The sequence below is a fragment of the Schistocerca serialis genome, chromosome 5 (assembly GCF_023864345.2).
Source record: "Schistocerca serialis cubense isolate TAMUIC-IGC-003099 chromosome 5, iqSchSeri2.2, whole genome shotgun sequence".
In the NCBI taxonomy this organism is placed as follows: Eukaryota; Metazoa; Arthropoda; class Insecta; order Orthoptera; family Acrididae; genus Schistocerca; species Schistocerca serialis.
The window spans coordinates 490,811,328-490,838,200 of NC_064642.1; the positions used below are offsets into that span (position 1 = coordinate 490,811,328).

Genomic DNA, 26,873 nt, shown 5'->3' on the forward strand with positions numbered 1-26,873 from the left:
CGCTTGAACAAGACATTAAGGCCCTACGTTACCGACCGGCCATCGTGTTGTCCTCAGTCCACCCGCATCACTGGATAAGGATATGGAGCGGCATGTGATCAGCACACTGCTCTCCCAGCCACATGTCAGTTTACGAGACCGGAGCCGCTACTTCTCAATCAATTAGCTCCGCAGTTTGCCTCACCACGGCAGAGTGCACCCCGCTTGCCAACAGCGCTCGGCAGACCTGATGGTCACCCATCCAAGTATTAGATCAGCGCGACAGCGCTTAACTTCGGTAATCTGACGGGAATCGTCGTTACCACTGCGATAAGGCCGTTGGCGCCCTTACTCTTTGAGACACTGAAATGGAGTTCGTCGTTTAACCCAGAGTAATGCCGCACACTTTGGTAATAAGGAACTGTAGGCCACTAACCTCTCGCCTTCGGGAGCAAATTCCAGTGATGGAACTCTCTCGCCCCAGAGGATTGGAACCAGCTACCAGAAGGTCGACGCCACTGTACTGGTACAAGTTAGGAACCGCGGATGCGGAGACGTGTTGTCCAAGTAGTAAGTTATGTGGTGGAGTGGAAGTTCGAAGCATGTAAACGTCGAACTGGGAAGACACCTTCCTCCTTTTTCTGGTAGCTTGATAATGTGTCTGCATACTTCGTAACCCCACGCTTACTCGTGGATCGGAACTGTGCGACACCTGGCTGCTTATTGGTAGCTGAACTACCATTTGAAATGAACTTGTATTTATTTGAAAGAGTAGTGGATTCTGAAGGCAACACACTTCCCCTAATACATTTCTGCATGGCAGCAAAGCAGAAAGACTAAATGTCAAGCATGCATCTTTCCCCACACATTTTTATCACCACTACTAAGGCAGTACAAAATTATGTTCCTTGCTGAAACCACTGGAAAACGAAAGGTCCCCTACACAACGCCAGACTCAAGCATTTATGTACAGAACAACTTTCCAAGGCCGTTTAAAGCCATTGCAAATTTCGACTAGAGTTCTTATTTCCTTGACGTACGAACTGCAACTATTCGGCTATCAGTGAACGGAAACTACCGTCAGGGAAAAACAGACACGAAGCGTTAAAAGAAAGTCGTCAGAGCACTCCAACATTTCTTTCGTTTACCTTCTCCCAGTAGTAAAGTTATAAAATTATTAAAAACGTGTACACTGTGTGGCGTCTAAACTAATGGTTCCAGTCTCGTACCAAAAGGACAAAAGGACATCCTCGCAGATATAGTACGCATCTAGTAAACAATTTTCGGTAGTATAAATGCACTAACATTCTAGAACATTCAGAACTCTAAATCCAAGCACCACCTAGTTACACATTGAAGGAGTGAGGAGGAGAAAGTGCTAACCCTGAATTTTAGTAATGATTGGAGCGATCAAGTTATACAGTGTGTCCCATTTATCTTGACCACCCTAAATAACTGTTGGTCCAGATGCAAATTATAAAATGTTTCGAGCAAATGTTCTTTAGCCGCCAGGGGAACATCAATCAGCATGATTGCCTTCGTTGTAGCTTTGTTTTTTACAAAGATATGAACTGCGGTATGACTTTTTTAAATGGCACCCTGTATGTTTTATTCGGTAATTCATTTCCACTCCTATTCAAAATGTAGGACAGTGTACGATTCACTGAAACACAACGTTATTAATTACATAGCACAACATTGACGTTGACGCTCCCAGCGCTTAGTGCAGGTACTCGGGGTAATGGAACACATCCACGTGCTGACGTTGACAGGGGACAAATGTAAACACAAGTAGAATGCACACCCGTCATTCCGTCAGCCATCGTCAGTTGAAGAGTTGCGTGAGTAGAATGTACACCAACGAAGGTAGAAATGCTACTCACCTATGGGGAGTGTAAGTTAGCAGAACAGTAATTGCAATACTGTTTTCTTATGTACGGGTACATTTAGTACAGTACTTTAGTCCTTTTAAATACTGTTGTGTAGAGTAGGCATATAATAAAGACTGTCCTTCCTAAAAACTACATCGACATAACGTTTCTTTTATTGTTGCTGTTGAAAGTAGGCGAAATGCTACGCAGGTAGCGGAGCTGTACAGATAGCGATATCCTGACAAGAATCCACCTTCCCGACAGATGTTTCCTCGTCTTGTTGCGACGCTTCAGGAAACGGGAAGTTTCAACCCACGACAACGCAATCGTCGTAGCACTCGCACAGATGAAGCTGACGAAGTTACTGTTCTCGCTTCCGTTGCTATGAATCCACATGTGAGCACACGACAGCTTGAACACGAGATTGGCATTCCCAAAACCAGTGCACATCGTATTCTTACACGTCACCGGTTCCATCCTTACCATGTACACCTATATCAAGAATTGCATGGGAATGATTACCAGAATCGTGTACAGCTCTGTCAGCGGGCACAGCAGCAAATCCTCGCCAACCCGAACTTCTTTTCCAATGTTCTATTTACCAATGAATGTTCCTTCTCAAACAAAGGACAGGTAAATACAAGGAACATGCATTATTGGTCCAGCGACAACCCACAATGGTTTAGACAGGTGGAACATCAGCGTCAGTGGAGAGTTAACGTCTGGTGTGGGATGCTTTGTGCTACAATTATTGGCCCTTATTTCATCAATGGTAGTCTGAACGGCACAGCGTATGCCAACTTCCTCAGACGAATTCTTCCTCCTCTTCTGGATGAAGTGCCGCTAAGAACCAGAATGCTTATGTGGTATCAACACGATGGATGTCCAGCACATAATGCCTTGAGTGCACGTCGTGTTCTGAACCGCAGGTATCCTGCCAGAGCCGGCTGGTGTGGCCGTGCGGTTCTAGGCTCTTCAGTCTGGAACCGCGTGACCGCTACGGTCGCAGGTTCGAATCCTGCCTCGGGCATGGATGTGTGTGATGTTCTTAGGTTAGTTAGGTTTAAGTAGTTCTAAGTTCTAGGGGACTGATGACCACAGATGTTAAGTCCCGTAGTGCTCAGAGCCATTTGAACCATATCCTGCCAGATGGATTGGTCGAGAAGGATTTAAATCCTTGGGTTTGCATTAAAGACGTTGTCTATCGCGACATTCCAACAACTACAGAGGACATTCAGGAACGTATCGTGCTTCTTTGTAATTCTCTTCAGCAGCCAACACTGTAAGCAGTAAATAATACTTTCGTTCAATGAGTGCACCAGTGTATCGGTGTCCATGGTCACCACTTCGAGCACCTCCCAATGTTCTGCTCCTGGGAAATGGTACAGAAGAGTGAAAGCCATGGTACAGGACAGTCAAAGTCAATTTTGTGTTATGTTTTTGCTTGGTTTTCATTTGTTTTCTGTCAACTCCAGCAATTGGACGAGTTTGTAAACCCGGGTTCAAAGTCAATGTTGTGTTATGTAATTAATAAAGTGGTGTTTCTGTGAATGGTACACTGTGATACATTTTTGGATAGGTCTTTAGGAGATGAAATGAATTGCCGAATAAAAAATACAGGGTGTCATTTAAAAAGGTCATACCGCTGTTCATATCTTTGTAAATAACAAAGCTAGAACGAAGGGCAATCCTGCTGGTTGATGTACCCCTTACGGCTAAAGAACATTTGCTTGAAACATTTTGTAATTTGCATCTGCACAAACAGTTATTTAGGGTGGTCTAGATAAATGGGTCAGCCTGTATACTGTGTTTTCGGACGTAGCCACGTGATGGTAACAAGTATTCCAATACGAGCAGCTAGAAAGTGCCATCACCTATACAAACTTTTATGTTTTATTGTATTTACGTTCTTCTCTTTCAATTTAACCCAACATACAGTAGTGGAAATCAGTATATAGGTGTTAATATTTGGAAGAAAATCAACGTTTTCGGTTGCAGTACTTGTGCACCATGTATATGCAATAGTATGTTATCCAGTATACCGACAAACGTAGTCAAATGGTGTCGATATCAGTGGTACAGCATATAACAGGACATTAGCTTTTCAGCTGGTAAAGGTTGAAACGCGGTACAAAGACAGTCGGCTCCATGCAGTGTTAGTGTGTGCATGCGTGCCTTTACTGCAGACATGAAACAAAACCATTAGTGACAGTGAATGTTGTGTACGTAAACCACCATTGTGACAATGCCACTCGGAAAACAGTTATCTTTTGATGAGAAGCAAAAAATCGATACCTACAAGAAAATGGGACTCTCTAATTGTCAAACTGCCAAGAAGGTGAATTGTTCAAGTACAGTGATTGATAATTCCGTTGGACTGGGTGCACGATGTGGACAGAACGGAAAATATGGGCAAAGTAGAAAATTATCTGAAGCAGAGAAAGCAAAACGAGGGCCACAAACCGTTATTATTCCCAACTTGTTAGTGATTCATAGATGCCAGTAACTGCCAGACGTGTATGACAAATTTTGTCACATGACATACGTCTTGGATTCATGAAATAACAGCAGAAACCCACATTAACACCCAAACATAAACAGGCTACATTGGAGTTTGACGAAAAACGTAAGTCAAGGATTTCAGAATGCGATAAAGTGGTCTTCAGTGATGAGGAGAAGTTTAATTTAGACGGGCAGGATGGATTTCAATATTACTGGCATGATCTGAGGACAGAGGAGCATGTAAGAAGAGAAATTTTGGTGGTGGAAGCGTTATGATATGGGCAGCCTTCTGCGCTGAAGGTAAATCACGCATTGCTTGACTGAACGCTAGGATGAACTCTGTGTGCTAGAAACGGAATTGATTAGAATTTATGAAGATCTATGGGACGAAAGTTTAATGTTTCAACAACATAATCCGCATCTGTGTATGATTCTACTAGAACCAAAAAGTGGTTTGATGATAAAGATCCCGATGTCTTGCCCTGGCCTGCACGTAGCCCGATTATGAACCCCTTCGAAAATCTTTGTGGAATACTTGCAAGGTGTGTTTATCGCAATGGAAGCCAATTTGAGGCCGTATGTGATCTGAAAAGAGCGATACGAGAAGACTGGGCGACAGTTTCACTGCAAGAACTACAAACACTAACAAATCAATGCTGAAGAGGATTTCTGAGGTAATAACGAAGAACGGAGGTTGGACAAAGTATTAACAATGCAATAACACAACTAGACAGTGAGTGTCTTTATACTGATTTCCACAACTGTATAACATTTACTACCGTAAGTAGACCTCGAAACCGTTTGTCCCTTGTTGCCTCAGCCGGTTTTCTTACTGCACTCATTTCCAGTGGACAACGTATTAACGGCGGCTACTTTCATCTCCATGCTTTGGTCTCTGGTGGTGCACCCTTTTTTGCATAATTTGCACTCAGTATAGCTCTTTAAATCACTTAAAGACACATAAGCAAATAAATCATTAATATGTCGCACAAAATTATCATTGTCTTTCGCAATGAAGTTGCATGCAAATGGAACTGAGGGTGGACTCCAGCCCATTTCCAAGCTACAAACTAATTGTATGATTCTACGGTTGTTTCAATAGTAACTCTATTTAACGAAGATAATGCGTTAAAAATCCTGAAGTCACAGATATGTGCTCCTAATTGCATGTTCATTTCACAAGGAAGCAATTAGTTATGATTCACGGATGACAGAGATTAATCGCCTTGAATGTTTCTTTATATGTTTATTTGCTTAATACTGTACGCAATAACCCACTGCAGCGCGTCTACGACAGTTCTGACAATGTTCGCTTCTGTTTTGTGTGTTGGCAGGCTACGCTGCCTGTTGCGGCAGTTGCAGAGGGGGGAGATTTCCGCGGAAATCTTGCAGAAGAACCTCCATTATGCGGCACGCGTCCTCGAAGCGGTATTCATCGATGAAACCAAGTAAGTACTCTAATTACGTTGCTTCACGGCACCTGCGACTACTACTTAGGTATATTAAGCACACATATGTGTCTCTGTCTGTGTGTCTGTATAGTTGTGTCTAAAACTGATGCAGTTTTTCCCCCCTTATTCGACTTAACGCTTTTTATAGGTGCAACCTGATACAGTAAACCAACATACTGCAGTGAGGCTTTTGTTAACTGTTATCGTAAATATACACTGGTTAGTTACGTTTGAATGGATTCCTCTGTGTCTTCATACAGTTAGATGCAGCTTAGTCTGAACAGGTTGAGATGAAGCAAATACGGGCATCTAGCGCAAATCCTAAAAGAAAAGGGGCATACTTCGCCCTTATTACGATAGACGGCAGCTGAGAAAAAGTAGTATGATCCACTGTGCGAAAAGCAACTATTTAATGTGGATATCATTAGTAATGCTACGTTATATCCGCACCTGGGTGGATTTTATAAACGATTGGAATTCAAAGTAAAATGTATGCGAAATAAGCCCGCATCACATTGACGATAGCAAGAGATAAAAATAATCACGTAGAGAATCGTAGGCTTCGAAATTAATTGATACAATTAAAAGTTCTCCTACTTCGTCGAAGTGTCTGCAGATTAATTAATACATGTGAAATTGTATGTTAGTTTCATCAGGTAGAGAAGCCGTTGTTAGCGAGTGGTAAGGTTTGGTGACAGAGGTCCTTGATAATGTTAAGTTTCAGTGCAATAAATGGTTTGCGTGATAGTAATAGTGATGATCGAACTTCGGAAAGAACATTAGATACCAGGCTCAAATTATGAAAGTGAAATCACACAAACGTTGCGTCAACAAACCAACCACTTTCAACTTATTTATCTGGCTGAGACATAGATATAAACTTTATTTACTATTAGCAGAAGGATTTAACGATATTATTAATAAATGAAAACATAGTTAAGCTTAATTACTCTTATTATTCACACCAAATTACCTACAACAAAAGACACAGGACCTTACAGTCTTACGGATTGGGTACAAAACGCAGCAAGAGGAAGACTAGTCGTATTTGGTTTTTTGCAAAAACATAGGGTGAACTAAAATCGAAAACAGATAACATTTGATTTCAAAGATAACTCCTGTTTTAAGCTCAATGAGTCGATCACTGACATAGCGAAACTTCGATTGTCATCAAAGAAATTGATTAAAATACCACTGTTCGTCAAAAATGAAATCAAGATTTTTTATTTTTTCATACGAAAAATTTCTGTTTCTTCTAACAAATTCATTAGTGGTGTGTTCGTAAGCTATAGTCGGGACTGGTCGTCGTTGTGATTCCATGTCTTCGGGTGTACTTTCTATATCTGGCGCAAAACCTTCTTCCAGTTTGACCTTCGTATTGTATTTCGAAATCTGTATTCGGTATATACCAGAGCTTTTAAGTTTACGATCTTGTTTACTCTTACGTAGCACCTTAAGCACCTGTTAGCTGTCCGGGAAGGGATTTTTACACGATACTTTTTAAAACATTTAACAGTTTTATCTGAATAAGTACCTTTGTATGTCATCTACATATACTACATTTTCTTTATTTTTTTTCTGTTTTGCTTCAAACTGTGTTTTAATTTTGTTGTGAAGAATATCCAATTATTTCTGTCTTTTGTCTTCACCAAGCAGAAGTTCAAGCGTTCTTTGAATCATGGAAATGAGTACTTATACTACTATAGGTGTATTTTTTTTATCACAGAGTACGTGTAAAACAAAGGTATACATGAATTACGCATATTTAGAAAGTCAATATATACAGACGCCTCACTTAATAGTCATTTTTGATACCAACATAGTCTTTTTGCAATCTCCGCTAAGAATGTATTGAATAGATCAGTTGACAGACAGCATACATGTCTCGCGATTCACTTGTCTTCGTAACTCCTATCTGTGTCCTGGTTCTTAGCCTACTTCCTTGAAATACGCTTTTTTGTCTCTCAATCAGTAATATCTTGTCCCATTTGACTCTTTGCAAATAGTTCTTCCACCTCAACACATACACCCCCCACCCCACCCCCCCCACCCCCCACTCTCCAATAATGACGTCTCCAAAATCACCAATAACTGTTTTTCTAGACTACACAATGTGATCAAAAGTGCCCGGACAACCCCAAAAACATACGATTTTCATATTAGCTGCATTTTGCTACTATCTACTGCGAGGTACTCCATATCAGCGACCTCAGTAGTCATTAGACATCGTGAGAGAGCAGAATGGGGCGCTCCGCGGAATTCACGGACTTGGAACGTGGTCAGGTGACTGGATGCCACTTATGTCATACGTCTGTAAGCGACGTTTCGACACTCCTAAACATCCCTAGGTCCACTGTTTCCGATGTTATAGTGAAGAGGACAGGTGAAGGGACACGTACAGCACAAAAGGGTACAGGCCGACCTCCTCTGTTGACTGACAGAGCCCACCGACAGTTGGAGAGGGTCGTAGCAGACAGCTATCCAGACCACCACTTAGGTATTCCAAACACCATCAGGATCCACTGCAAGTGCTATGTAGAGAGGCGGGAGGTGCTCATAAGCCGCACATCACGCCGGTAAATACCAAACGACGCCTCGCTTGGTGTAAGGAGCGTAAACATTGGACGATTGAACAGTAGAAAAACACTGTGTGGAGTGACGAAACACGATACACAATGTGGCGATCTGATGTCAGAGAGCGGGTATATGGCGAATGCCCGTTGAACGTCATCTGCCAGTGTGTGTAGTGCCAACAGTAAAATTCGGAGGCGGTGGTGTTATGTTGTGGTAATGTTTTCCATGGAGGGGCTTGACCCTTTGTTGTTTTGCGTGGCACTATCACAGCACAGGCCTACATTGATGTTTCTTGCTTCCCATTGTTGAAGAGCAATTCGAGGATGGCAATTGCATCTTTCAGTACGATCGAGCACCTGTTCATAATTCACGGCCTGTGACGGAGTGGTTACACGACAATAACATCCCTGTTATGGACCGACCTGTACGGAGTCCTGACTTGAATCCTACAGAACACCTTTGAGATTTTTTGGAATGCCGACTTCGTGCCAAGCCTCACCGACCGACATCGATATATCTTCTCAGTGCAGCACTCCGTGAAGAATGGGCTGCCATTCCCCAAGAAACCTTCCAGCACCTGATTGTACGTATGCTTGCGAGAGTGGAAGCTGTCATCAAGGCTAAGGGTGGGTCAACACCATATGGATTTCCAGCATTACCGATGGAGGGCGTCACGAACTTGTTAGTCATTTTCAGACAGGCGTCCGGATACTTTTGATCACATTGTGTATAATGTCATTTGTGTTTCGAGTAACGACCGTCATTTAGGGAACAAATACATCGCGACGAACAACATTTTGGCATTGTTAAATCGTCCTTTGACTGCAGTCTGTTGCTGCCTGTCGCCACTGTTATTGCTTTTTACTGAGTGCTAATAAGCAGCTTTTTATTCAGCCTTTTCCCTATGTTCATGAATAGACGTTTTCTTACTAGTGAACTTCGTGTGTGGATCTGTCGAAACGCTCAGTGGCAGTGGAAGAAATTATATGACTGAAAAAATTGAACCTGAAGATAAATTCAGTGTGATATGAAGTATCTGCAAGGATGAAACATGTTCTGAAACTACATTAATTACGAAAATTAATGAATGGTGACAAATATTTCTAGCGGCAAAAATGCTTTCGAAAAGTGAATGTATATGCTTAAAATTCAAGTGATTAACTTACGAAACAGTTAAAAATGCATCGTATATGCTTTCTGTTCGCATCACCTCAGCATTGACTGAAAGGGAACTACTGGTCATGGGTGAAACCCAGTGAGAAGAGAGTCAAAGCTTCAACAAATATAAATAAAGAACTTATTGTTCCCTTTTTTAAACATAAATTGCTGATGTAGCATCACTTATTACTCTTGTAAAATCAACCACATTTAATGCCTGAAGTCCGAATAATTCGAGTATAAGTAAATAATGACACAGAGTTTGACCTTTTTGAAATATGCTTTTCATTCACCTCTCTAGAAAAGTTGGCAACACACGCCATGGGTTATTTCTAGCCGAAAATATTGAGAAAGTGTGTAAGTGAAATCACTCAAACTCAGAGACTTAGTGAAAACATGCGTATAACTGCAGTAACCATCAGACTTCTGTCAGTCGGCTGTCTCACTTTAAACCTACATTACATTGCTATTTTCATTATAATAAATAATCAGTTACTAGGTTGGTTTAAATAAACGAATAGGCAATTCCAGGCAATCAGAAATGCTGGCTTGGGAATATTTTTTTGTATTTAGTGCCTTGTGGGAAACTTTACATATTTATACACGTTTCTAAAAAATTCAAAACATTTTACAGACTTCTGTTCGTCAACTCATCCGGTTACAATATAAAGTAATCGGAACTGTCACGAATTAGCCCAGCGACCTCGAAAGCTGTGAATCCATCAATGCTTTCACTCAATTTCAACTATTTTTCACTGTCATCACATGATATCCCCTGCGTTTCTGCAGGTAAATAGTGACTTGACTCCCACGTTTGGTTGAAATTGCTCCATGCATTACACATTTACAGTGTACACATAACCCTTCTTTCCCATCCCAAACCCTCCACTCCTACGTGGTAGTTATCTTCAGGACTTTCACCAGCCAGCTTCCCACCTCAAAGAGTCAGCCAAGGCATCAAGGGGTCAAACTCATCCTGGGTTGGTTGGGTTGTTTAGGGAAGGAGACCAGACAGCGAGGTCATCGGTCTAATCGGGTTAGGGAACGACGGGGGAGGAAGTCGGCAGTGCCCTTTCAAAGAAACCATCCCGGCATTTGCCTGTAGCGATTTAGGGAAATCACGGAAAACCAAATCAGGATGGCCGGACGCGGGATTGAACCGTCGTCCTCCCGAATGCGAGTCCAGTGTCTAACCACTCAAACTCATCCTGACTGCCACGAATCAGCCTAGTAAATGCACAAACTAAGGATTCGACACTAATTAGTTTTTGAATATTTTTCCGTGTTATCCCCTTCAGCTACACAAACCCCTCCCCCCACCTGACTCCCACGTGCACTACGATATCTTACCCCAACATGCTATTTTTGCAATTAGTAAGTCATATATGTACGGCATCGTGTTAGCTCTAAATTGTCGATGGATTGAATTTACTCGTATTGCAACTTGATTTTGAATCATAACGTGACGATGCGGTGTTGTTTGGTGTCATTTATGAGCAGGTAGAGAGAGCAACACACCCAATATTTACTTTGCCTCTATAATATTTTTGTAGTATACGGTAACAAATGGTCTGGGTTAGGTGGAAGGTTATTGGTTGTGAGTTGGCAAAACCAACGAATGAAATGACATAACTACTATCTCACTTCATCCTCACGTATAGGATTGCTAAAGATCCCTATAGTAAAAACCTCCCTGTAATTAGTCATCATTGTACCAAGTCTCGATGAAACTGTCCAAGGCGTTCCGTATCTTCAACAGTAGCTTAAGACTGTCTTGCAAATGGTCAGCATGTTGGCTTATTTTTCGCTGAGGGAGTGTACTATAGTTATATAGCTGTAGATCTTACTACCTTTTATTTTATTATATTGAATTAATATTTAAGAATTTACTCAGAGATATCTGCCGTCACTTCGTTTGCACCTATAGAAGAAATAATAGGGACGATTAAATTATAGGTGAAGTGAAATCGAGTTTTTACATATCGAACATTTCTTCTACGTATCTCATGTTGATTGTCTATCAGTAGTCATTGTCGTTGTTGGCCCTTATATCGCCTCTCTCTCGCCTTCTTTTTTACATTTGCAATCGTGGATGAGAATATTTATAAGCCGTAATGTCGCGTATATTTCGCACACTCATAGTAGCAGCTAAAATATACTCTAACAGTCATCATTGTTACTACGTGGGCAAATAATTCCGAGTGAAGTATTAGGTTTGGTTGTAACAGTTTACTTATGTTGTCGACACACATGGCTAGCTCAAAAATACGTGTGGTTTGTTTAAAACTGCAGTAGTTAATATCCGATAAATAAATATTGTTTCAGAGAGAGACATGATATAATCACCCACGTAGCTGCACTATTATTCTCAATGTTACGTAAATACTTTGTTACATACTGACCTACACTGGTAATTATGATTTGACCAATACTTACCCCAATAAAAACAAGATTTTTACCCGTCAGTGTCCTCATAAGCAAGCTTGAGCTTCGTATTATTATTTATTATCTTTGCATTCGTCGTGTATATCTAATGAAACCTTTTCTGCAAAAAATATTTTCTTTTCCTGTTATCAAAAATTTTTAAAGTATTTTTTCTGTTACCTTGTGGGTGAAGCCCGAAAATCATGTGCTTCATTATATTTCGCGTAATGGCTGCGAATGCGCCATTACGAGAAAAGAATGGCAGATGGCCAATGACAAAACTTGAATTCTAGCGGTAATTAATTAGTTCCACTTAACTGTATTCACACGGAGGGAGAGGTATGAAATGAGATTACAGGGACAAATACTATATATATATATATATATATATATATATATATATATATATATATATATATATATATATATATATATATATATATATATATACACGTAAAGTTGGAGAGTTTTTCTCTCGTTCAAAAATACTATTCCATCATTGACAGCACATTCCACACATAAACAAGCACTGTTTTGTTAGTTATTGACACCGTTCAATACTGGTAATCGTAACATTTTACTACGGTTTTTAGAAGGTTTTCCATGAGACTGTACACCCTGTAGATTTGATGATCCATTTTTGCAAAAGGATTTCAGGGTCCCTATTAAAGTCATACAATTACTAAATGAAATGTCCTAGGCTGTTAGTTTTGAATCTGCCACATTGTATACAGTCCTTTCACATTATGGCTGTACTTCACAAGCACTCTCAAACGACACGAGGTCACACTTACAGCTCCCCCAGACAACAGTTTTAACGCAAGGACCTTACTTAAAAGTTATTCTAGCGGCCTCGACATTTAACAATTTAACTGAAATAAAAGATGTTCATTTACAACACACATTTTTAATTTACCATTTCCAAACATTTCAAGATGCAATAATGTTAGTTATGTATCATAAGATAATATCCAGAAGAATGAAACACATACAGAAATGACAAAATATACGAGATGTTCTTGAATTAACATTGAGTGCAGGCACAATTCACCAAAGCATTTCATATTGATGCATATGTGTACTTGCAAGTTAGAAATAAAAAAACTCAGATCCAATGAGTAGCATGACAAAATTAATGTACCATAAAATGTGCTAAAGTGGTGAATCGTAATGTTTACTAAAAATTGGCGTGAGACATTGCCCAGTTTCACTACATCGTAGTGAGTGATAACACGAAAGTAACTAAACCAAACACTGAGAGTTGTCCCCCCCCCCTTCCACCTCTCTCTCTCTCTCTCTTTCTCTCTCTCTCTCTCTCTCTCTCTCACACACACACACACACACACACACACACACACACACACACACACACACACACACACGTTTGTATGTGGACATCGTACCGAACATCCATCCGTGCCCCTCCTCCCACTCTTCCCACCCCCTCACACACACACACACACACACACACACACACACACACACACACACACACAAATGCACACACACGCGCGCGCTGACGGTGGGCACAGTGCGTCCCGTCTTCCGGCTAGGAATGTGAACTCTGGGGCAGTTTTGTGTTCCGGGAAGCATAAACGTCACACAGACGGCGCAGTTAAACAACAGTGAGCAGTACAAGTGCCGCCTCGTAAACTGCGAGCTTTAAAAACGTCCGAGATTAATCCGAGCGGCTGAAGGGCTGCCACGAACAGACGTGCCGTGGCAATTACGCGGCAGCCAACGCGAAATGGACCTGCGCGCGAATCTGTGTGCGGCAATACGCCTTGTCAGGAACACGTGTCACGCGCGGAGGCACAAACGGCTCTGCCTGAACAGACAGCCCCGCGAATGTAGAGTCTCCCTGTCTTGTTTCTTCGTCCTCTAATGAGGCACGGACTATTAAATTACGTCCCCCAGTTAAGTCTCTCTTTCTGAGCTGTGTCCTTATACACAGTGCATAATCGTAAGGATTCCTCCTGACTAAAAAAAAGTGTACATCTATAGTCACTGCAAATCATATCTGACACCACTTCCGACATCTACATGGCTGCTCTGCATATCACGCTTAACCGCCTGACAGAGGGTTCATCGAACCACCTTGAAAATAATTCTCTATTATTCCACTCTCAAACAGCGCGCCGGAAAAAATGAGCAAGTGTATCTTTCCCTTACTTTATTATGGTGATCGTTTCTTCCCGTGTAGTTCGGCATTAACAAAATATTTACACATTGGGAGGAGAAAGATGGTGATTGAAATTTCGTGGGAAGCTCCCGCCGCAACGAGAAAAGCCTTTGTTTTAATAATGACTACCCCAAATCCTGTATTATGTTCACGACACTCTCTACCCTATTTCTCGATAATACAAAACGTGCTGCCCTTCTTTGAACTTTCCCAATTTACTTCGTTAATTCTACCTGATAAGGATCCTATTTCGCTCAGCAATACTCCAAAACACGGCGAGCAATTGTAATGTAGGCAGTCTCCTTAATAGATCTGTTGCATCTTCTAAGCGTTCCGCCAATAAAAAGCAGTCTTTGGATCGCCTTCCTCAGAAGATTTTCTGTTTGTTCTTTCCAATTTAGGTTGTTCGTAATTCTAATTCCTGGGTATTTAATTGAATTTACGACCTTTACATTTGATTGATGTAGCGTGTAACCGAAGTTTACTTGATTCCTTTTAGCACTCATGAGGACGACCTCACACTTAATCATTATTTAGGGTAAATTGCCACTTCTTCATCTTCTTCTTCTTCTCGGGTTCTAAAGGACTCTAAGCTCTCGTGCCGATCTCACATGTTGCCTCCAAATGCTTCTATTTTGTGCTACTTCCTGCCAATTCTTTACACCAATTGTGTTGCATATTGTTTTAATTTCATTTACCTATGTACTACTTGGTCTCCCGTTCGGTCTCTTACCTAATGAATTCTCCAAGAATATTTTTGAAAAAACTTGATCCTCTTTCATTCTCATCAAATGACTTGCCCATTGAAGTCTTCCAGAATTTATTATCCTTATTGTTTATGCTTGCTGTGATAGCAAGTGGAGTTTGATCTTCTGTCCTAGCTTCGCGATTCGTTATTTCAGTATGGAACAAAGATTTCCCTATAATCTTCATTTTCAAATCCTTTTAACTAGCGCTTTCCTTTTAAACTCCATGTTTCTGCTCCCTATGTTAGAACTGCTCTGATGATTGTGTTACATAGCATCATTTTAGTTTTTCTTATCAGCAGTTTAATAAACTGAAGGCCCAAAGAAACTGTAACACCTGCCCCTACATCTTGTAGGGCCCCCGCGAGCAAGCAGAAGTGCCGCAACACTATGTGGAATGGACTCGACTAACGTCTGAAGTAGTGCTGGAAAGAACTGACACCGTGAATCCTGCAGGGCTGTCCATAAATTCGTTAAGAGTACGAGGGGGTGGAGATCTCTTCTGAACAGCACGTTGCAAGGCATCCCACAAATGCTCAGTGATGTTCATGTCTGGGGAGTTTGGTTGCCAGCCGAAGTGTTTAAACACAGAAGAGTGTTCCTGGAGCCAGTCTGTAGCAATTCTGGACATGAGGGTGTCGCAATGTCCTGCTAGAGTTTCCCAAGGCCGTCGGAATGCACAATGGACATGAATGGATACAGGTGATCAGACAGGATCCTTACGTACGTGTCACCTATCAGAGTCGTATCTAGACGTATTAGATGTCCCATATCACTCCAACTGCACACGCCCTACACCATTACAGAGCCTCCACCGGCTTGAACAGTCCCCTGCTGACATGCAGGGTCCATGGATTCATGAGGTAGTCTCATACCCGTACACGTCCATCCGCTCGATAAAATCTGACACGAGACTCATCCGACCAGGCAACGTGTTTCCAGTCATCAACAGTCCAATGTCGGTGTTGACGGGCAGTCATCAAGGGTACAAGAGTGGACATTCGGCTCCGAAAGCCCATACCGATCACGTTTCGTTGAATACTTCGCACGCTGACACTTGTTGATGGCCCAGCATTGAAATCTGCAGCAATTTGCGGAAGGATTGCACTTCTGTCACTTTGAAAGATTCTCTTCAGTCGTTGTTGGTCCCGTTCTTGCAGGATCTTTTTCCGGCCGCAGTAACGTCGGAGATTTGATGTTTTACCGGATTCCTGATATTCACGGCATACTTGTGAAATGGTCGTACGGGAAAATCCCCACTTCATCGCTACCTCGGAGATGCTGTGTACCATCGCTCGTGCACCGACTATGGCACTACGTTCAAACTCAAATCTTGATAACCTGCCATCGTACAGTAACCGATATTACAACGTGGCCAGACACTTGTTGTGTTATACTGGTGTTGCTGACCGCAGCGTCGTATTCTACCTGTACGCATATATGTGTATTTGAATACGAATGCCTACACCAGTTCTTTGGAGCTTCAGTAAATAAGGAAAAGGACAAATTGCTACTCAGTGTAAAGATGACACGATGGGTTGCAGACAGGAAAAACGAAAAGACTGTTACACTTTTACCTTTCGGCCAAAGCTTTCTTCAGAAGAGAAAAGATACAGACGCACACACATTCATTCATTCACACTAATAAGCACACTCACGCCACACGGTCGTCATCTCAGGCAGCCCGGACCGGAAAGACGTCATAACGGTGAAGAGGAGTGTATGTGCCAGTCGGTTGTATGGAATCAACGAAGTAAGATAGGTGGAGTTGGAGACGTAACAGAAAGGTAGTAAGGAGCTATCGTGTTTGATGAGCCTTTGATCACACCGTGAATGACATTTTACTCGTTGATATATGAGGCGGACCGTCCCACTTTTCTATAAGGAATGGTTTACCACTCGCAGCCATGCAACACTATGTAATAAGAGCAGTCATATAAAGATTCTAACTGACACAGACAAGACAAGAGTCTCAAACCTTGTTACTGATAATTGGTCTGAAACCCAACAGGATCTCCTGCTGTCAGTGAATGTAGGTCCGTCTCAAGCATTTTCCGAGCCAAGCGAACTGCGTGCAATGGGCGTTTGGAATCGGGTACCTCGCATAAGGCTATTGCTCAAAGCATGACGTAAATCTTCAATTTGGCAAACAAGACAGAAACTGGACAGTCGAATAGTTAAGGCTTGTAATGTGGTCCGAAACATGGCAATTTTGCTTGTTTTGAAATTATGCTTAGCCTCGAGTGGATCGAGGGCCTAACCGAACATTAACACCAAATGTATGGAGAGAGTATAACACGCCGCTGGGATGCTTTCGGGGATGTTTTTCGTAAAATATGTAGGTCCACTTATTCAAGTTGCGATGACATTCTCATTGACCAATTGTTGACTTTTCTTCTACATCTCCATGATAAGTATATGGTAGCCATTGCCGTCTTCTAAGATGAGAACGACCCTGTTAACAGGGCGGCACGCTTACATTCCTGGTTTGATAAACTCTCTGGCACCCTTGCGCACATCGACTAGCTCGCTAAATCACCCAGTCTTAATCCCATAGAATATGCCTAGGACTATCTGGAACGGATGAACCATAGCAATCAGTTCCCCGCAAGATGTTAGCTCTTCGAGATCTAATCGTGAATGAGTGGCTTCAGATGTATATCACATGTCTGAAGATACCTGTGGACTCTCTTTCTCGCCAAAATAAGGTCGTTATCAAGGCTGTAGACAGTTACACGACATTAACGCGATGTCTGCTGGAGGAGATTAAGTTTTAGTCCTCTGTATTTATATGCATCGTGAACATGCGATGAACACCATGTTCCCGTTCTACTGAGGACGCTTTAGTTCCATTACAGCTTCACATCCACTATCAGGTGCCACGCCAACATGTCAGCAGTCAGACGTTTCGAACCACTGGTAGTCTGTAGTAACAGTAGAAATGACGCTGTTCTGATACTAATTAGCTATATGGACTAGCAGCTTCCCTGCAGATGAGTCTTATATAGAATACACAACCCACGCCTCCTGGTGGCAACAGGGATGAGCGAGGCCTCTGCGGGGTCTCCTGCTAACCATACTCAGCTCGGCTCGGCTGCACAGCGACGTAGTACGGTTTGGCGCAGGCCTCAATTCGATACCTGTCTCCCGGCCCACGTGCTTTGTGGGCAGACACTGCCTGCTTCAGCGTAATCGTTTATGAGAAAATAGTAAAAAGCCGATTCCACCATCTTGAATTTTTTTAAGTACAGTAAGTAGGCTATATCGCCATCTTGGATTTACGAAGCATGGGGGGAAAGGGAGGTGGAGAGGGTGACCTTGAGAGTGAAGGAATGCCGTCAGATCTTCATGACACTGATGCAGACGAAACCTTATTCTCCGAGCTCGTCCTGTTTTTCATCCACTACCCTTTTTGCATAGGCTTAGCACGCTGTCTTGATAGTGGTAAGAGAGTTTAGGAATTGTGCCCTGTGATAGGTGTCTTGTATGTGCAGCTTGCATCAGATGGTATTTGCAGGTTGCTGGAGAGTCTAATAAAGTTGTTATAATGGCATTAACATCAGGTTCACCGTACTTCGTAATTATTCCTTTCAGTGTCCAACGATCCTGATTACGGGAACTGGTTCCCTTCCATGTCATTCTACGCTAATAACTCGCACCGTTGTCAACTTTCCTACAAAAAATTATAATGTTTCCCTCAATTTTATTCTACTTAAGACTGCCTACTTTTCTGTCAAACGCATTTTACTTCGAATTAAACAACAAGTTTACTGTTGCGAGTCACTGTTTATTGTACACGAAAATAGCCTTGATTGTCTGATTGGGCAGATTGACTTTAAATGAGAACATTTTAGATTAGGCTTTACCGTGACTGTTATTGACATTGAATGAAACTAGTTCACTGTTACCAGTCACAGTAAACATGTTGTTTCATTCAGTGTCAATAACAGTCACGGTAAAGTCGACCTAAAATATTGTACTTTTGTTGAATCCCTCTTTCTTTCCTTACAATTGCAGACCAGTTTCTTTACCGTCATCGCTGAGCTCCTTTTATGCTTACACTCTTGAAAGCAAATCCGATAAGCAGTTTTGGAGCATCAGATTTTAGACTGATCTTTGGTAGGAAGTTCACCAAGGACCGATTTTTTGTGAATGAAATCTCTTTAAGTAGGATGCCGAGTGTGCACAAATGCCACCGTAGTTTCCATGCCCCGAATAATGTGAAACTCGCTGCAAAAATATTATACAGTAAACTACGTGGTACACAAGAATTCCTATGCTCTGTACGCTTACCAAATTTATCAATTTATGTGAAGTAGCCAATAAATAGCATAAGCATCTGCATTCTGATTGTGTCCAGCGCTTCTTTGCAGATCTGAATGAAGATGTTAAACTACCGTGTAGCTGTTCCAGTGTGAGAACACGGTCAGTTCGGGGCTAAATACAAACAGTGGCATGCTCTGGCGGGTCCATATGAGAACAAGACGCGTGTTCCTAAATACACTGTGTGCAAACCTGTAATTGGTTCTAGGTTCCCGAGACGCTGTGTAAACAAAGTTCCAGGGGCAGAATATCAATAGAGCCCTGCTGCCACCACAGTTTGAACTATCGGACCCTGCCCTTACTGATGCATGCGGCAGCCCCCTCACAAACGCACTATTGAGTTAACCTTAGTGGCTACATCCCACGTACCTGCTGACAGTGATGCACTGTCCTAACTTCACTGTTCACAGTTTAAAGTTCTGAACTTTGTTAACACCGGTTTTTTACTCACTCTCGCACTGCACAACCAGATACCACAGCTCTGTTAACTCAGTCATGATATCTGAGTAACCCAAAAGTTTTATAAGCCGGACGGACTGAATCTTGTTGCAATACACATCTTTGGATTTTAAACTGCGCTTTAGGCAGTTTAGTGTGACTGCTAGTGATAGATGCCAATTTTCTCAAAGATGTTTTGTAACACGGTTTATTCTCGAAAATCGAAATTCATAATAAGATTATACATCATTCACAATTCGCACTCCCTTTCTCGTCCAGCTAGCGACGACTGCTTTCTAATTACAACTGACTAAACTATCACTGCGCCAGCGCACCTCCCGTTAGTAGTAATGCTGTCGATTGTGCAAGGCTGGTCACCTTACGGAATGATCGCAGTTTTGTTCCTTTCGTTAACGTGTTTGGTCTTGACTACTTTGTAGTTTCAGATATAGACTAGTTCAAACGGATTAAACCAGTCGAGCGAAAAAAAAGTTTTACAATGGCCCTATTTCTGGGATTTACTTAGATGATTCCAAACAAATGTAACCCGGCAAATTTAAATCTGGAACCAGGGCTATATATGAATGCAGTACTAAGCAATCCGTCAGATCCATCTCATAAACGAGGGCGTGCTGAGAAGTATACTGCTGGCCATTAAAATTGCTACACCACGAAGATGACGTGCTACAGACGCGAAATTTAACCGACAGGAAGAAGATCCTGTGATGCAAATGGTTATCTTTTCAGAGCATTCACACAAGGTTGGCGCCGGTGGCGACACCTACAACGTGCTGACATGAGGAAAGTTTACAACTGATTTCTCAAACACAAACAGCAGTTGACCGGCGTTGTCTGGTGAAACGTTGTTGTGATGCCTCGTGTAAGGAGGAGAAATGCGTACCATCTCCTTTCCGACTTTGATAAAGGTCGGATTGCAGCCTATCGCGATTGCAGTTTATCGTATCGCGACATTGCTGCTCGCGCTGGTCGAGATCCGATGACTGTTAGCAGAATATGGAATCGGTGGGTTCAGGAGGGTAATACGGAACGCCGTGCTGGATCCCAACGACCTCGTATCACTAGCAGTCGAGATGACAGGCATCCTATCCAAATGGCTGTAACGGATCGTGCAGCCACGTCTCGATCCTTGAGTCAACAGATGGGGACGTTTGCAAGACAACAAGCATCTTCACGAACAGTTCGACGACATTTGCAGCAGCATGGACTGTCAGCTCGGAGACCATGGCTGCGGTTACCCTTGACGCTGCATCACAGACAGGAGCGCCTGCGATGGTGTACTCAACGACGAACCTGGGTGCACGAATGGCAAAACGTCATTTTTTGGGATGAATCCAGGTTCTGTTTACAGTATCACGATGGTCGCATCCGTGTTTGGTGACATCACGGTGAACGCACATTGGAAGCGTGTATTCGTCATCGCCATACTGGCGTATCACCCGGCGTGATGGTATGGAGTGCCACTGGTTACACGTCTCGGTCACCTCTTGTTCGCATTGACGGCACTTTGAACAGTGGACATTACATTTCAGATGTGCTACGACCCGTGGCTCTACCCCTCATTCGATCCCTGCGAAACCCTGCATTTCAGCAGGATAATGCACGACCGCATGTTGCAGGGTCTGTACGGGCCTTTCTGGGTACAGAAAATGTTCGACTGCTGCCCTGGCCAGCACATTTTCCAGATCTCTCACCAATTTAAAACGTCTGGTCAATGGTGGCCGAGCAACTGGGTCGTCACAATACGCCAGTCACTACTCTTGATGGACTGTGAGATCGTGTTTATGCTGCATGGGCAGCTGTACCTGTACACGCTCTGTTTGACCCAATGCCCAGGCGTATCAGGGCCGTTATTACGACCAGAGGTGGTTGTTCTGGGTACTGATTTCTCAGGATCTAAGCAACCAAACTGCGCGAAAATGTAATCACATGTCAGTTTAGTGTAATATATTTGTCCAATGAATACCCGTTTATCATCTGCATTCCTTCTTGGTGTAGCAATTTTAAGGTCCAGTAGTGTATTTCCTCCGAATTTTATGTTCTGTCTCCCATGTCAGTTGAGGTATTACGTGTCACGCATGGTGTAACGTAAGTGTGTCGATGCGTGAGAAACACCGTGCAGTAATCGAGTTTCTAACCGCAGAAAACTTTTTACACACATGGATAACCCTCTCCTTCGGCACAACAATGCCGGACCACACCGGAGCGCTGCGACATCTGCAGCAGCCCAACGCCTTGGTTTCTCTTTCATCGATCATCCTCCATACAGTCCCAACTTGGCCCCATTCGATTTGCACCTGCTTCCAAAACTTAAAGAACTCATTCGAGGACATCTTTGATAACGATGGAGCGGTGCAAGGAAAGGTGAGGTTGCGGCTCTGTCAGCAGAGTCAAACAGTGACGGTATCAACAAAACGGTTTTTCGTTGTGAGAAATGTGTTCGTCGCCAGGATGACTATGTTAAGAAATAAATATGTAGATATTAAGAATGACGATGTAGAGTATTAATAAAGTTAGTTTTATTTAAAAAGTTGTAAGAGTCTCCACATAAAAAATTCAAAGGCGTTATTTATCAACAAACCCTCATATCTTCTGTGTTTCTTGACTGTTAATTTGCTTTCACATTCGCAACCTGTTTGCGAAGATAGTAAGGCCTCTTGGAAGGAATAGTGTCGTTGTACTCTTTAGGTTTCACGATAAACAAATAATCATATGAGACCATGTTACTTACTCTTTCCCAAGCCAGCTAATATGGAAATTCAGTCCGACAATGGATAACAAAGAGAGGAATTAAGGAAGTGAACACAGAAAGATGCTGGTGTATTTCTCATTATTGCACCTTGGGTAAGACATCTCCTTGCTGTTATGAAACGTCGTTTAATATTAATTTCCACCAGTTATTTAACTGTAAGCATAAGCAGGGCAGAAACAGTTGCTTTACCCATGGTACAAGGAGAGATGCTATTCAGACATGCACAGGATTTAATACGTGCAACTAGGCAAGGTAAGGAGCAACACAAGGTAACACGACATTCAATGTAATAAGTGAAAGAATTGAAATAACAAAAATAAGAATCATTATTACGGATTTAAGCAAAATCTGACGTTGTCGTGACGTTCCTAAATCTCTCACGATGCCTGATCAGCTATATCCTACCCAGTTAGTTACATTCAAACTCTGATGCTAGAACTCTTACCAGTCTTCACCATACCGAAGTCGGAACCCGATGTAAAATGCTCCGGAACTTGGCCCCGAATGTCCGAAAAAGTGTGCGTGTCTCTAAATTCTGTGTCCCACCGAAAAAATCTGCCGAAAACCAGCGTCGCCCGGCCAATGCTCATGGCTATTTCTTGACCTATCAGAGAAGAGGAAAATTTCCACCATAATAACTTCCTGTTGCGTTATGTCCCCGAGAAAAATCCACGCCATGATATCAGCGGCCAATCAGAGCTTTCGGCTCGTTGTTACCCTATGAGACAAGATGAAATGCTTGTGCCTCCCCTTCCATTCTGAGTATTTTTTGAAATGTCTTGATCAGACTAATGTACCACGGAAAAGGGATGATTTTGGGCGGTAGACGGGGAACAGCCACCACTGGTGCCATCGAGTCACCCCTGTCAGTCATAAGACTGGCTTCTCCAGCGCATTTCAACCCTAAGTTTCACGTATCGGATCACTGTCTAACATGAGAGAAGGACGGGAGGTCCCCTCGCCGCCACCGTGATGCCAGTGTATTTTTACGTGGAAGTAGTCTCCATTGTCCGAGGAACATAAAGCCTTGTCTCCCAGGAGGCATGTGATTCCAATGAGAACCCTATCATACGAACACTGCACGAGATGAAAAATTTTATTTTTCTAATAAACTCTTATTTAATTATTCCTTACCATGTCAAGAGGAGCATTTGTTTATTATTTGGTTGTAAATGGCGCTAGCTACTAGGCTGATTGCCATTACTGCTGCTGTAACTAATATCTGCTCATGCTTACATGAAATAACTAGTGAAAATCAATGTGATGCACGATGTTGCATCACAGCAAAAGGATGTCTCGCTATAGGTAATGACACACATGGGAGCACCTTCCTATGTTCACTTATTTAATTGCCGGCCGGGGTGGCCGGACGGTTCTAGGCGCTACAGTCTGGAACCGCGCCACCGCTACGGTCGCAGGATAGAATCCTGCCTCGGGCATAGATGTGTGTGATGTCCTTAGGTTAGTTAGGTTTAAGTAGTTCTAAGTTCTAGGGGACTAATGACCTCAGAAGTTAAGTCCCATAGCGCTCAGAACCATTTGAACTTATTTAATTTCTGTTTCCGTTATCCATTGTAAGACTGAATTTTCATATTAGTTGGTTCGGGGTAGCAGTAAGGAGCGTGGACTCACATTGTTATTTATTCATCATAAAAACCTGTAGAAAATAATGGTATACTTCCTTCCAAGAGACTTTACTACATTCTCAAATAGGCAGCGAGTGGCAAAGCAAATGAACAGTCAAGAAAGGCAGAAACATAGAAGTAGTGGAAAATCTCCATTTTCGTTCATTTCGAGATAATGGGGCTTAAACATAATTGAGTGACGACCAATTCTCTGATGAGATACCTGAAATATTGCAGACCATCACTCATTGCAAGAGGTTACCGCTTCTTTCTATTGTCAATACTCAGTTATGTTTAAGCCTCAAATATCTCGAAATGAACAAAATTGGAATGGTACCACTATTGAAACAAGGCCTTCATATATGAGTTTGTATCTACCCTTTTCACTGCAAGGATAGTTCAATGCATTTTCTTTTCGCGAGGTTGGTGCCATGAAAGGAATCCGCCAGATCCCTCTCACACATCTTTCTGCCTTTCTTGGCTGTTCATTTTCTTCTCTGCGTGTTGCGCTTGGCCGTAGCCAGTCACAGTGGGATTATGCAGCTCATCTGAGCATTGCGTAAATAGCTCATGTTACAGGGTGTCCAGTTTCAAGTCTGTACCCACAAGATAAATTAATACTGTACTTTATAGTATCCAGAGTAGTGGATATGGATACATACAGTGATTGTCCGGTGCTGCGCAGTTGCAAGGGCAAGGGCTAAAAAGAAATCAGCTGTAGGACCGCTGCAAGCAAGACTTGTCAGCAGCACAAGTTCCAATACGAGAGTCACAAGTAAACAGCCAATCCATCGTGAAGATTCAAATAAGTGGTATAGCGAAAAATTAATTATTGATAGCACTCTCGACACACACAGCATCATTTGTACGTTTTCTTCCCTAAATGTTTGATGGGAGCAAAATAAAAATTAATCAATGGATTTTATTCAACCACATGAACAGTGGGAAATGAATAAATATTGTATCAGATTCACCAGCATGAAAATAATCAGAATAGTTAAGAAAACTTAGATACTTGGGGGAAAATTAAAATATTTCACACACAGCTCCTACCTACGTAAATGACGTGTCAAAACGTTCATCTCTTCAAACACTAGCTATTTTGTGCATAAGAAGTTACGTTGTGTTGATATTCAACTATCAGTAAAATAAATCTTTGAAATAAAAAAATCTGGAAAAAACGGTCAAATGTTTAACAATTGATTTGTCTAAAAGTAAGAAATAAAATAGATTAGAGAAACATTTGACATGCCTTTGAATGATGCTCGAAGTTGTATACAGCAATTGACGTGTCAGCTGAGAATTTAAAGTTCTATGTTTAACTTTGAATCTTAGAATTTTAAAGAGTACTGGAACATATTCGTCTGGTAGATTGTATAGACAGTGCAGCCTCATTTTCTGTAGATGATTTCGAGCATCGTTCATAGGTGCGTCAAATGTGTCCCTAATCTATTTTATTTATAATTTTTAGAGAAATTATTTCAGAGAACATTTGACCATTTTTCCAACAATTTTCTAAATTATATCCTTTCATTCTCTGGTTAGGGATGTTCAAGTATTGACCCATTATAGTCAGGGACTTTTCAGCCAAATGCTATGAGAGATAATGGTGGGACATAGGTAGCCCTATTTGGGAATATCTGGGATAACGATTTCCAGACCGAACATTTGCCTTGTGACCAAGTAAAGCCTTCTGGAAGCAGTGGTATGAACCAGGGGATGGAAACTATTTTATTTTAATTCTGGGACAATATGTCGCAGATAAAAAATATTAACACCTAGTGTATGTATAAGGGTATTTATGTATATACACAGCAATGTCAGTCCACTATTAGACATGTGTACACGTCTATACCTTTGATTGTAGGCCACATAGCTGTAGAGTCGGTCTTTTTATTTGCAAATCATGGCCAAGAGGTCACACGAGAGACACAGTCGGAGTGGTTCTATGGCGATGTCTGAAGTCTCACACTGCTGTGAGAATAGCTGCGACCTCTTCCATATCGCAGGCAACCCCACCTAAGGTGTGCCGAAGGAGTTGCCTGCCCTCAGGCGCTAGAGCAGCCGCGAGGCACCGCTCAGTCGAGTGGGTGTCGAAGTCTCTGACAGCTACATATTTAACATGCTTAATAAAGATGTGTGGGTGCCATCGAGGGCGTTGTGGAACTGGAGAGGAGGGGTCTTGGATCCTCTGCCGTGTTATTCACACAGATGTCAATGTTGCACCCCTCCGTGATCACGCCACAGGAGGGCGCGAAACACGAAGGCAGAAAAGCATAAGAACCCTTTGCTACTTCCGATCACGTTCGAATTTCGTTGAATGGTTCTTGGCGGTCCCGGTGGTTCCACTTTGCACACCAGACCAAAAGTTGCGGTCACACTACACTCCAGACAGATTAGATCACGTTCAGAGTAGGGTTGAATAATTCGTGGTGTGTCAGCAGTGTCGAACGTTGTCAAGAACGTCGAACTGCTGTTCATCACACTGCGAACTGTCGTTTTCGACCGTGAATAGGAAGAGATCAACACCCAATGGGAAGGGATGGTTTCAAAAATGGTTCAAATGGCTCTGAGCACTATGGGCCTTAATATCTGTGGTCATCAGTCCCCTAGAACTTAGAACTACTTAAACCTAACTAACCTAAGGACATCACACACATCTATGCCCGAGGCAGGATTCGAACCTGCGACCGTAGCGGTCACGCGGTTCCAGACTGAAGCGCCTAGAACCGCAGGGCCACACCAGCCGGCGAAGGGATAGTTTCATTGACTCCCTTTATGCCACCTCCTGAGGGATTTTCGTGTCGATTCCGAGCCGCGGTGTGTCTGA

General features: G+C 42.3%; 1 protein-coding gene across 1 annotated transcript in view; it reads left to right on the plus strand.

Annotated features, from left to right (window-relative positions):
• Nucleotides 1–26,873, plus strand: part of LOC126482026 (dual specificity calcium/calmodulin-dependent 3',5'-cyclic nucleotide phosphodiesterase 1-like) — a 671,133-nt gene that overhangs the window by 399,921 nt on the left and 244,339 nt on the right. The window contains exon 5 of the mRNA XM_050105997.1: nucleotides 5,687–5,800. Within this exon, the coding sequence (XP_049961954.1) occupies nucleotides 5,687–5,800 (114 nt within the window). The remainder of the gene's footprint in view (nucleotides 1–5,686; nucleotides 5,801–26,873) is intronic.